The sequence below is a fragment of the Lithobates pipiens genome, unplaced genomic scaffold (genome assembly GCF_037356315.1).
Source record: "Lithobates pipiens isolate NorthernLeopardFrog02 unplaced genomic scaffold, aLitPip1_a1.2 Scaffold_16, whole genome shotgun sequence".
NCBI lineage: Eukaryota > Metazoa > Chordata > Amphibia > Anura > Ranidae > Lithobates > Lithobates pipiens.
This window is the reverse complement of record NW_027507748.1, coordinates 498,695,949-498,708,445: the sequence shown is the minus strand read 5'-3', so window position 1 is coordinate 498,708,445 and position 12,497 is coordinate 498,695,949. Positions and strand designations below refer to the sequence as shown.

Sequence of the window (12,497 nt, the reverse complement as noted above, 5' to 3'; positions counted from 1 at the left end):
GCCAGTAAAACTTTATGGCCTTAATACCAAAAAGTACTGGATCTTGGGGTCCAGCTCTTTATAAAGAAGCGTTACAGGCAAGACCTCGTTTCTTCAGACACGAGGCCCGGGTACCATTCAATTCGGCCGAAAAGACACTTTGAATGGATCTGGCTGCATGGCTAGCCCCAGCAAGGATTGTTCCAGTAGAGCACAGCACATCTTTACTCGTGACCAACACCTTAGACACTGGCAAAAAAAAAAATGGAGGTACTCCCACCAGTGGGAGGGGTTATACAGGGAGTGCACTTTTTAATTTAGAGCGTGCCAGTGTCCATCACCCGAAGGTGGCCTATAACCCATATAGTAAATACTATGGCTCTGTGTCCTATGATGTACAATATGAACAAAAGTTTTGGGATGTTATATTAAGTTGAAACTGGTTTAAAATATTCTATATTTTTTATTAAGCAAACTACATACATCTTTTATTCTCAAATAAGCAATACAAAGGCTTTCACAAGATTAATGGGCTTTCTGGAGACATTGCATAGCAGTAACTTTTTTCCTAGACTGTCTCTCTGTAATTAAACATCTGTTCAGAAACAGGGGGTGTGGGGAATGGCACTGCATGTATATGTAGCCTCAGTTATTGAGGTCTATAAACTTTTGCAGCAAAGCGGATGTTAAATCTTAACCTGCTGTCATGAAATAGTGACTAGGAAATATTTCTAATTTACCTTACTAAACAGATTTGTCAAATGTTATTTTTTAGTTTTAACTTTAAGTACTATATAGTCTTTATTTTGGAAACCTAAAGTCTTCATGACAATACTGTACATTGCAACTATTGAACTGCACTGCATAGTCTGATGCTCACAAAGTATTACTGGAGATGCTTATTTTAAAGGTTTAAAAAACAGATAAAGGGTTTCATTTAGATATATGGTATGGTATTTTAGAAACTTTTTACACATTTTGCCCTTCACTTGGGCTGAAGATTCACATTCATACCAAATTGCACATTTTAATGCTTTAGCCTTAAGTGAAAGTATTAGGTTTTCAAACTTGACCTTTCAAAACTTTAAGGGCTTATGTACACAAAGACTAGATTGACAGCTGCGGGAAAAAGCCGGCGAGAAAGGTTGAACCTCCCCTAACCGCAGCAGCTTCTACAACTCTTTTACAAGCCTGAGTGCGCATGTACACAGGCTTTTATAGAGTTGATTTTAGGAGCTTTGGAAAAAGAAAGGCAAAAGCTCCTAAAACACAAGTTCAGAAGCTGTAGTGTACATGAGACCTTAAGCTGCTGTTCACGCAGACATCTGCGTGTACTAACACCTTAAAGTGGCGTTCCACCCAGAATTTTTTAAAAGGTAATCCATTCTGATACACTTATCTAAATACTTTAAAGTGGTTGTAAACCATTACACATGCCGATAAGGCTTACCTGTAGGTACTGGAAATATCTCCTAAACCTGCATGGTTTAGGAGATATTTACCAAAACACACTTGCGCCAAAGTCATCGGTGCATGCACACTGAAGGGCATGATTACGGCATTTCTAAAGGGTCCGTGCCGTGACCGTTGGCTCCTGCACGCAACTGACGTTGCATGACTCCAGCCAGTCACAGAGCTGGAGTCCATGGTCCGGGAAGTAAGAGGGGTGAATATGGACACGGCCACCAGCGGGGACATTGTGGACTTAATTTGCAGGTAAGTGCAACATAATGAGCTAGTATACAATGCATACTAGCCCATTATGCTTTTACTTTGCAGGGGAAAAAAAGAGGAAGTAAAACACATCAGCGTTTACTTCCTCTTTAATGCGTGTCATTTAACAAATGACCACTCAATTCCCGGATTCTTTAATTACTTTTTGCATATATTTACATAAAATAAAAAGATTGAAAAAACACTGACAATAACCTGGTTGATTGCTTCAAAGCCAGACTGCACACTAATGTTGAAACTTTCTTCACTGTCACCATCATCAGACTTTGAAAGGATGTTGTTAATGTGGTGAAAAACATTACTCTGGTGGAGAAACTGGTGATCAGATTGCTTGAATTTAAGACTCCAACACCTGAAAAAAAAACAAATCAAGTTTAAATCGCAATAATTCTTGCCTAGTTGATTACCTTTCAAGCACATTCATTTCCGGTTTAGTTACTTTTTCTTTCACTTTGACAAGTAAAATATGCTCACCTCAGTGCCATCTGTTGTAGTGAACTGCCCCCAGGAAGTGACATCATAAGATCAGAAATGGTCTGAAGAAGACGGTGAAATGTGTCAGGCAATGGGTGAGCTGCTTCACCAGCAATCACAATGTCTGAAAGAGGGTGTTCACATACTCTTGTATCTTTCTCCTGAAATGGGCAAACAGAGTAGAGTTGGAGATCAAAAAACTATCTAGGGCCACAAGGATTCTTATACAGCACATGCTTTAAGTGCAGTAAAAGGTGGCAAGTATATAGCGTAGGGGAGAGAAAACGACAAAACGCAGATAAAAGCTGAAAACATATTCAGGAGACCGTTTTAGAGAGAAAAACAAAAAAAAACAAACAAAAAACAAAACAAAAACAAAAACAAAAACAAAAAAAAAATAAAAAAAATAAAAAAAACTTAACTGGCTTAACTCTTGAGGACCGCTTTAAAAAAGACAAGACAGACAAGATTGGAATCTACAGTGCAATCAAGCATACGTATGAGAGCAGTTGACATCTGTTTTTAATTTTTTTTTTTTTTATGTACACCATTTTAGCTGCTTCTTAGAGATCCTTCCTGAGCAGCTTTCCCAGGAACCTACACAGCCCATGTTCCAAATATCAATCAACTTCAATGAAAGCCACCCTGCTGCCCAAGAATCAGAATATAGGCATTTTTATAAAACTGCATAGGGAGAGCTGTCCACAATGAACCCCGCAACGAGCTTGAATTCCGATAGGTCAAAAAAACTTGCGCACAATGGGAATTAGAAGGAAACGGAGCCCCATCTCAATCCAGCGATGTGCACCTGAGCAGCGGCTCTCCCGCCTAAAAGCCAGCTGTACAGCAGCAGGAGCACTACTCTTAATCACAGCCAGAGCTAATGAGGACAGAACGGGAGCGGGGGGTGGGGGTGTCGAGCTTCATCTGTGAATGGACAAAGCAGCAGCTCAGGAGCGAGCCCTATAGAAGACTGCTTGCTACAGCGGCACTTGGCAGGAGGGAGGGGCCAGGTGTGCAGGCAGGGGACCAGAGAAGAGGATCGGGGTGCACTGTGCAAAAAATTACAAAGCATGCAAGGGTGACATGGTTTGTATTTAAAAAAAAAGCCAGCTACAAACAAAAATAATCACAAGCGTGTGTTACATGTTCAGTAGAAATGTGTAGGTACAGTTCTAACAGAAAAAAAAAAAAAAAATATATATATATATATATATATATATATATATATATATATATGCGCAATAAACTGGTTAGAAAGCACAGTAGATTCTTCTAAAACATACTTGTTCAGCATTCTCTTTATTTGCCTTATTCTCCTCATCCTCTTCTTCCTCTGGTTCCAGTGGAGCAGGTGTAAGTGATGCCACAAAGTGCCATAAAATGTCATGCAAAGAAGTTGTTTGAATGACATTGCAAAGCAGCCAGTTGAAAGCCTAACAAAATAAAATGGACTTATTTTATTTGTGGAAATGGAAACTCCTAAAAAGCAATTGCAGGATGTAAATGTTTATTAAGAGGACAAAACCGCATCATGACTGTATAAACACAAGCGTTTACTAGCAGAATTTTTTTCTACATAGATGTTGGTAATATACATATACATGTGTTTTAAAGTCACTTCTATGTGTGTACAGGATATTATAAAGTTTGAATCTAGTAGGATCGATGAGATATGCCACTTCTTCAGCCATCAACCTTCACAATAAGGTTCCAAAAATTTGAGAGGGGGGAAATAATATTTATATATATAATACACCAAGACAACAAGAAATAACTCTACGAAGTAAACATTCTAAAACCCAATCTCATGTCTCAGACAACCTCCAAAATATCAATAGAGAGAAAGAAAAATATTAGCTTTTAAAAAGAGAAAAAAAAATATATATATATAATTTTATAAAAAGCCCCCACCACCATCCTAGGCCACCCCTCCCTATCAACCACCATGTACAGTTTAGGTTGTATTTATCCATTTTAGGATCATTTTAGGATGTGATGGAGTCAGTCCTGGGCCTGATGACCGTGGCTTAATTTATCCGGTGTACTCCTATTGCAGGGATATGCAATTAGCGGACCTCCAGCTGTTGCAGAACTAGAACTCCCATGAGACAAAAGACTCGCAGCCACAAGCATGACACCCAGAGGTAGAGGCATGATGGGAATTGTTTTACAACAGCTGGAGGTCCGCTAATTGCATATCCCTGCCCTATTGTGATAAACCTGGTCCATCAGAATTGTATAATTTCGTTATATATGCCATTTTAAATACCAAAGGGTTTGTAATTCTCATGCTTCATTCCTGAGAATTATACAGCCCAGCCCCACAGCAAAGACAACCTAGAGATTTGATTTATCTCTATTGTGATCAATACCACTATGTCTAGTCCCTGCCTCAAGCTTGTGACTGGATAGTGATGAATAAGCCACAGAATGATGAGCATCTATATGATGCTCCCCCCCTCTAAAAGACGTGGGTTAAATATGCATAAATATGAAAGCAATGCAATTGTACTGATTTTATCAGTACAGGTATTAAAGTAGAACTACACTTCATCTGTGCACCACAAACCAAAAATGCTACTTAATGCATCCATCCACGTCACCATGCTTTATTTTGTTGAAAAATCACTTTAGAAAGAAAAAAAATATATAGCATTTCTGGCTGTGACCATCTTAAGGGCAGACGATTCATGCAATTTACTTCCTGGAATCCACCTGCCCTTAGCTCAGGCTTGCAGACAGGAGAAAACCCTCCTCCCCTGACGAAGATTCCTGGGATGTAATTTGCCTAGGCATGTAAACCAGAATGTAAACTGAAGAAATGTGTTAAAAAACACTTAAAACACAAGTAAATATGATATACTTTCCTATTTACTAATGCTAGCAGCATCAGGATTAAAAATAGACAATGCTGATTGAGAGAGTGAAGGTTCACTTTAAAGAAACCTAACCCCTACCAATTTTATTCATCAAAGTCTTGTGATTAACAAGACTTTGATGAATAAAATTGATGCCAAAGACCTTAGGGTAGATTAAACTTGCTAGGCATACAATTATTATTACAAAGCATCTAAAAGCCAAGCTAAACAATTTTTTGCCCTAAAACGCCAACAAAAAAAAAAAAATCTATTAGTTGGTTACCTCCATAGCAAAGACCCTGCAAGCGGACTTCCTAAGGGCCTGTTTCATAGCAATCTCAAGGCCTTCAAGATCATGGTGTTGTATAACAAAGGCCAAAACTGGCCACTGGAAATTCCTCTCTCCTTTAGACAGTGAACTATGAGCAGAAATCAAGCGAGACAGCTCTGGCGATGGGTGTCTAAGTAAAGAGGATCCAACTTCTGGGGAAAAAAACAAAACAAAAAACACACATTCAGAAAAGTAGCAACATTTACTAATGATTGCAGGAATTTGTTTGGAGACAAACAATATAAATACATTTTATATATGACAGAGAGAGCGTCAGACACACACATCCCCCCGACCAAGAGAGAGCGCGTCAGCCGCACACACAGAGAGTGAGAGAGACAGACACACAATCTGAACAGTGATGTTTTTAAATGAGTGTTTTGTAGATACAAGGTACAAAATTCACTAGTATTTTCTGAGGTTTTGTATACTTTTTGGCACAAGATCTCAAGATGATTGTAATGAAAGCATGAAAAAAAAATGATCAAACTACAACTGAATGCAAACCATTTTTTTAACTTTGGATAGAGTGATGAGGTGTTGGACCGATGTCAGGTTTATATTGCCATCTCCTACCGTTGCTGGGAATAAGGTGAAGGTAAATCCAGGATTCTGACTTGCCAGCAGAGCAGCAATAAAAGGAGAATGGACAATTGTTGGCGACAATTGTTTCTGTGATTCCCCTTAGATTGCAAAGATATCCTCTCACTTCCTGTTGAGTGAAGGGAAATCACTCTGGCAAAACACGAAAAAGCCGTTTTACCTTTCCCTACTCTAAATAACAAAATTAATGGGGTAGCGATGGGTATTTAGTAAAAAAATCTTTACATTCTTTAATACTTTCACAATCGAGGTTTGCTACAGTTAGACTAGAATTTATACTGAAAAAAATAAAAAATTTGCAGGAAATATTCACAATAGCTGGCAGCTCTGATTGGTTGGCCTAATTAAGGGCTGGGGCCTCAGTAGTTAAGCTGACAGTGTATGCCAATTAGAGCATGCAGGAATTAAGAATATATTTGCATATATTGTAAACCTCTTGGAAGCTTAAAGGAGAAGTCCAGCTTGAGCTTTTTAGGCTGGGCTTCTCCCTTTTGGGTCACAGGAGTTCAATTCCTATATGCTATATGTGAACTGTGCAAATCGAAAACTGGTAGGGAGCTATTCATGGGTCTTATGGAACAACAAAAAATAATCAGGCCATAAAAAGGCCATCTTTCTCAAGATATTAATCAGCAGACAGTTCACACATACCAGCTACTGGCACTTACTGAAGTTACTGAATATTTAGGTTTTTTTTTGCGTCTGTCAAATTTTAGTGCCAGTGCCATTCCCCCTACCCCCAGCCTTTTCAAGAAACCCATTAAAGCGGAGCTCCAGGCTCCTTCAGAAAATTAAAGAAGTCCAGTCTGGGCTTCTCCGGGTTGCGGGAGTGCAATTCGTTTTGCACTCCTGTGACCCGTTTTCAGCGGAGAGAGATCTGAAGTCCACTCTTCACTGACGTCACTGCAATCAGTCGAGGCAGTGCATCATCCCGACTTAGGAAGTCTGGAACCGCCAGCTGCCTGGACTGAGCGAGCCGCTGAGACTGCCGATCCCCACCCCTCCACAGGTCAATGCTCCAATGAACGTGGAGGAGCAGAGCAGGAGAGCTACTGAGTGACAGTCAGCAGCTCTCCACTCTGGGAGGTGAGATAACCGAGCCATCAGCGGTGTTTGGTGGCTCAGTTCTCAGTGAAGAGGCGGCGTTGGAGAGATGCAGCATCGGTCTAATGCTGCATCCACCTAGGTAAGTATGAATAGGGGGGGGGGGGGGGGGGGACACACATACTTGACTTTTGTTGAGAAAAGCATTCCCCTCTGGGTGATGTGTAAATTGCAGAGATTTTCACCAACTTAGTTGCAGATTCCTACCTTTTGTTATTCTGAAGAAATTGCTGTTTGTCTGTGTCCATGTGCGGAATGAATCTGTTTGGGAGTGATTTTATAATTATCAATCAGCTGTTGCACTTGCAGGGTTCTAATGAGGAAAGTGGCAGGGTCTGCGTTCCTTTAAACGTAATTAACCTTTGGGAGTATCTCACCAAAAATGACATTCTTGTCATTTATATTATATAAATGCTTATAGTCCGACTTGTATCTTAGTGCAGGCTCCTGGGAAAATCAGTAAGCCAATCACACAAGCAGGAAATTACATTTCTGGGGGGTGCTCTGTACACATTCTGTTTACAGAACACCTCCAGGTAGCCAACATTGGATTTTACTGAAAATTACAGTGGTGAAGAGTGAAAAGGAAAGGTCATCTCTAACATCTAATTACAATATGACTTGCGTAGCAATTTCATACGTTATAATACTTTATTTTATTTGCCATTTATTTTCCCACCAAAGTGGAGGCACACTTTAAGTTAAGTTCTTCAAACTTTAGAAGGTCCACCAGCAAGTTAACTGGCCCAAAACCACATTATTAAGCAAACTATGCTAAGCAATACTTACTGGAACCGGTATCAAACAGTGCTGTAATATGATTTTTTGTTTTACGATATAAAAGTATAGGTTAACTTTTAATAAGGCCTGGTTCACACTAGTGGGACTTCTGATGCAACTTGAGTTGCACAGAATCGCAAGACAAGGGAAAAATATTTTTAATGTTGTTCTAATCAATGCGACTCAGAACAGAGTGATTTTGAAAAAAGGTCCCTGCACTACTATGGTGCGATTTAGAGTGCAACTTCGCCCCGTAGAATATCCAAAGTCGCACCACATAATCACACTGTATTTTGCATTAAAGAGGAAGTAAACCCTTTCAAACCACTTTGACCTACAGGTAAGCCTAGATTAAGGCTTACCTGTAGGTCCAAGCAATATCTCCTAAACCTATATGGTTTAGGAGATATTTGCCCGAAAATGGGCACCGCTGTCTACGGCGCATGCGCCGTAGACAGCGGCGCGCAGGCGCACTAAATGCGGCAAGTCCAAGAATGGATTTGCCCAATTTGTCGACTCCCGTGCGCATGCGCGGGAGTGACGTCATCGCGGCTTCGCCGAATGGCAGCGGCGGAGCTGCGAGACGCGACTCCCGTGCGCATGCGCGGGAGTGACGTCATCGCGGCTTCGCCGCTGTCATTCGTCGGAGCTGCGAGACGCCACCAGCAAGATGGATGCGGCGGACTACAGGGGACAGCTGCGACTTCGCTGGCTCCTGTGTCAGGTAAGTGACACATAATGAGCTACTATGCGATGCATAGTAGTCCATTATGCTTTAACCTTTGCAGGGAAAAAAAGAGGAAGTAAACCCATCAGGGTTTACTTCCTCTTTAAAGTCATATCAAAGTAGTGTGAACTGAGCAGAAGGATGCCAAAACTTGCCACTTCTCATTTTCAGCAAAACTCTCATTTGTTACAAACTCCATAACCTTATAGAATGTAAGCTCTAACGAGCAGGGCCCTCCGATTCATCCTGTACTGAATTGCATTGTAACTGTACTGTTTGCCCTGACGTTGTGAATTGCTGCCCAACTTGTTGGCGCTCCAAACATCCCGCATAATAATTTATTCTGTATGCAGCAAAGTATCCTTTCCTGCTGCAAGTTTACAACCCTTTTACTCACTCAACCAAGGATGCAAGCTTCTAGTGGTTGCTGGCCGCTCCATAAGGTCCAAATCCAAACACAAATGAAAAGCTGCTCTTCATTAAAAAACTCGTTTCACTCCACCCAGAGCTTTTTCTTTAAGTAATGTACACAAGGTTTTTAAATTTAGAGCAGCTTTTTTCTTTTTGAAAGTGTACATTATTTATCCTGTGCTGGTTGACAAGGGTGAAAACTGGCCAGGGCAGCCTAATTGGCTAATGAAGATGAGTAGGCAGACTACATAAGCTGGATGATGTGCTAGCATGGGCAGGCTGGGGAAATATTTATTGGATAAAAACGAGAGCTAACAAGCTAGGGTAGCCCTTATTGACGAGGAGGGTGCGAGTGGACAGGCTACAGCTGCTTTATTTCATGTCAAAGATAAGAATGGGCAGTCTAGGGCAGCCTCACTGGAAGAGACGTGCAATAGTTGGCGGTCACGCTCTATGATAAGGGTAACAGTGGCAAAGCAATGGCAATCTAATGACAAGGGTGAGAATGGGGGCAGGCTAGGGCACTGAAAACCAACTTTTTTCATATAAATAAAAAAAAAAGTGGAGTTGAAAAAAAAAAAAAATGGAGTTGAAGAGATTGCACTAAAAGTATAAGTAAACTATGAACTGATTGACATCCCCTTCTAAGAAAAGATGCGCAACTGTTAGTTTTAAATATACCAGCATCTCCACTGTTGACTCTCCTTCTGGGAATAGCTTTGACTCGTGGCTGAAGAACTGAATGTTGCTTGTCATATTCTGAGGCAACAACTGAATAAGATCTTTGGAAGACTGTGCGTTTAGCAGAATCGGTATCTGTTATAGGGCTTGTTTCCAAACTGCAAGTTAAGAAAACAACATTACACAAATATGGTATTCCAGACATCTGTAAAAAGAGGTGACAAACTATATAAAATGGGTAAATATGGGTATAATATTCATAGGAGACTTTGAAAAAAGATTTTTATTGCCCTTAATCAAAGCCAGATTTAAACTTATTAAATCATCCGACTATGCAACACAAGCATTCATAACATTTGCAACAATGTGCATGCTTCAAAAATACCTGGGTGGCATAGATTTCATGTTGTTCTCTGGTTCCTCAAAAACATTCGGACAAGCATCAGGAGTGACTGATATGTAAGGAGCTGGCACTGATGTAGATCGAAGATATCTCATTTCATCCTGGAAGAGATTATCATCCTGGTAGCCTACAAAGTTCTCGTGATGATGTCTGTGTGAGAATTTTAAAAGGAAAGCCAAGTTGGAGGGGCTTTTACAAAGTGAGCATAGCCTGGACCAGACATTACTGTACAAAAAACATGTAATTTGACTACATAAATAATAACCATTGGCTCTCTAAACGTTTTACTCTAGCAGGTCCCAGCTACAAACACAATGTATACTCCCCAGCAGCCAATGATAATGCCATTCCATCATCACAGCCTTGGAAAGCCTCTTTGGCATTAAACACTTTTGGGAGAATTGGATGGTTGTGTTCTGTAATGTGCTGGTTCTTTCCTCCAACCCTCTACCCCACTACGAAGTTCTGCAGTTAAGTAGGGGGTCTAAGGAATCAAGCAGCAGGGGTCACAGACATCCGACACTGTTGAAAGCTCCAAATGCAAAGAAGCATTTCTGAAGATTTCCATGAACAGAAGAGAGGTAGATGAAACAGGCCACCAGAGAGGCAATTACATGTTGTCTTCTATTACAGGGACCTGCTGCAATAAAATATTTAGAGACCTAACAGGTTTTCACTAAAGTATATGCAACCCCAATCACTACATTTGCATATCAGCTTTAAAGCCCATTTCACAAGCAGTGACTTAGACACTACAAAAAAAGGAGAGGGGACTCAAAACCAGAATGTCATGTTCAACGTAAATTTAGAACTTTTTGGTTTTAACAATCAGGGGGGTGGAAAAAACGGATGGGCTGGTGTTCTTGTTTTGCCCAGAGTTGAGCTTTAGAATGTTTATGTCATTTTAAGATTGATTTAAATGCATCTTCATCTTTCAATAAAATATCTGCCTAGATGCTTGTTCAGGCACTTTTGTTATAAAGGTGACAACAACCACGTCATTCAAACACACATCATGCAGACGTGGTCCATCAAGAAACCAGCTCTGAAAATTGTTAAGCAGCCATCGCTAAAGTGCATGCAGACAGGAGATGCCTGCAAGAGAATAGCAGCACCGAGACGCAACAAAGGATTAAAAAAAAAAAAAAAAAAAAAAAAGTGAACATATAGTAACGGTTTATGATACAAAGCTGATTACGTCAATCGTTTTGAATTTACATATAAAAGAAAATAAAAATTAGTAAAAAAAAAAAAATTCACCATGCATGAGTTTCATAAATACCCCCATTATCAGAAAAGCACCATGGCATGAAAAGTATTTTTTGGAAACACTACCAGTCAAGAAACAAAAAACAAATCACCCCTTTTGTTAAAAACTCTTCATTGCAACATTGATTAAAGAAAAAAAAAAACTGAATTTACCTTGCTAAAGTCTGCAGGTAGAGACATTGCATCTTGGGAGGCAGATCTTCGGAGATGCCTTCTTTCACACTAGGTAGCTGGGATGGGAATGGTTTGGGAGGGTGATAACAGAGAATGCTTGGTTCTGCTGCACTGCTCAAGGACAACAGGAAGAGTGCATTGGCTTTTATCACTTGATGAGCTTCCATGGTAGGTAAAGAACGTGGCGTTTTCAACTGTACTGGTTTCCTCCTGGATTGCTTTACCTATAAAACAGGCAGGTGCCAAAAAAACTTCCGTTATTGAGTATTAAACAAGAATACCGTTTGTGTCTTATTCTGCCAGTCTTGTACTTGAAATTGTGAAGTGTCAGTAAAAAGTAGAGAAACCAGCTGCTACATGTTTTTTCAGTGCATTCAGTTTGACTAGGTCATCTGCTGCCAGAGTATCCCCATGCCATAAGCATCTCTTTAGCATTAAAGTGTTGTAAAGACATCATTAAAGGAAACCTGTGCCGAGGAAAATGCATAGCCTGCCATTGCCGAACACCCCATAAAAAAAGCTTTTGTTCTCCAAATGTGAAAAAAATAAATACATTTTTTTGAACTGATGGCAATTCAAGCTGATTTATAGGCAAATGTAATGATTTCCCCGTAAGTATCCCTTTTTTGATGTAGTTGTGGGACAGAGTATTATCGCCAGTAGCATAGTTCTCATAGTAGGTCACCCATGTCAGCAATGTCATTAGCAAGGACTAAAAGGAGCAGTACCCCAATGCTACAAATTGGGCTACCAAAGCCATCCTGTTCAACAAAACTGCTGTGAAATTCAACAGGAGGCCAAGGCTCTTTATAAAGCCACATAACTATGGCGTAAAGGAGTATGTCATGACTATAAAAAGGTACAGAAAGGCGTGAAAAACATTCCTTCCAACCATAATCCCTAAACTAAAATCGCTGCAATTTCCAACCATAATCCCTAAACTACCGATGCAATGAACTCAAAGGG

The 12,497-nt window shown here is 40.2% G+C and overlaps 1 protein-coding gene across 16 annotated transcripts in view; it reads right to left on the bottom strand.

Moving 5' to 3' along the window:
• The window catches only part of MYCBP2 (MYC binding protein 2), a 399,577-nt gene that overhangs the window by 41,290 nt on the left and 345,790 nt on the right, over positions 1–12,497 (bottom strand). For 9 of the 16 annotated variants that reach the window (XM_077483077.1, XM_077483079.1, XM_077483084.1 and 6 more), the window contains 8 exons: positions 11,511–11,755; positions 10,071–10,238; positions 9,686–9,843; positions 7,294–7,347; positions 5,332–5,531; positions 3,474–3,623; positions 2,188–2,348; positions 1,903–2,065 (listed from right to left, as the gene is read on the bottom strand). In XM_077483077.1, the coding sequence (XP_077339203.1) occupies positions 1,903–2,065; positions 2,188–2,348; positions 3,474–3,623; positions 5,332–5,531; positions 7,294–7,347; positions 9,686–9,843; positions 10,071–10,238; positions 11,511–11,755 (1,299 nt within the window). Of the gene's footprint in view, positions 1–1,902; positions 2,066–2,187; positions 2,349–3,473; positions 3,624–5,331; positions 5,532–7,293; positions 7,348–9,667; positions 9,844–10,070; positions 10,239–11,510; positions 11,756–12,497 lie in introns of all 16 variants that reach the window. The other 7 variants (XM_077483082.1, XM_077483087.1, XM_077483093.1 and 4 more) reach the window with 4 other exon arrangements.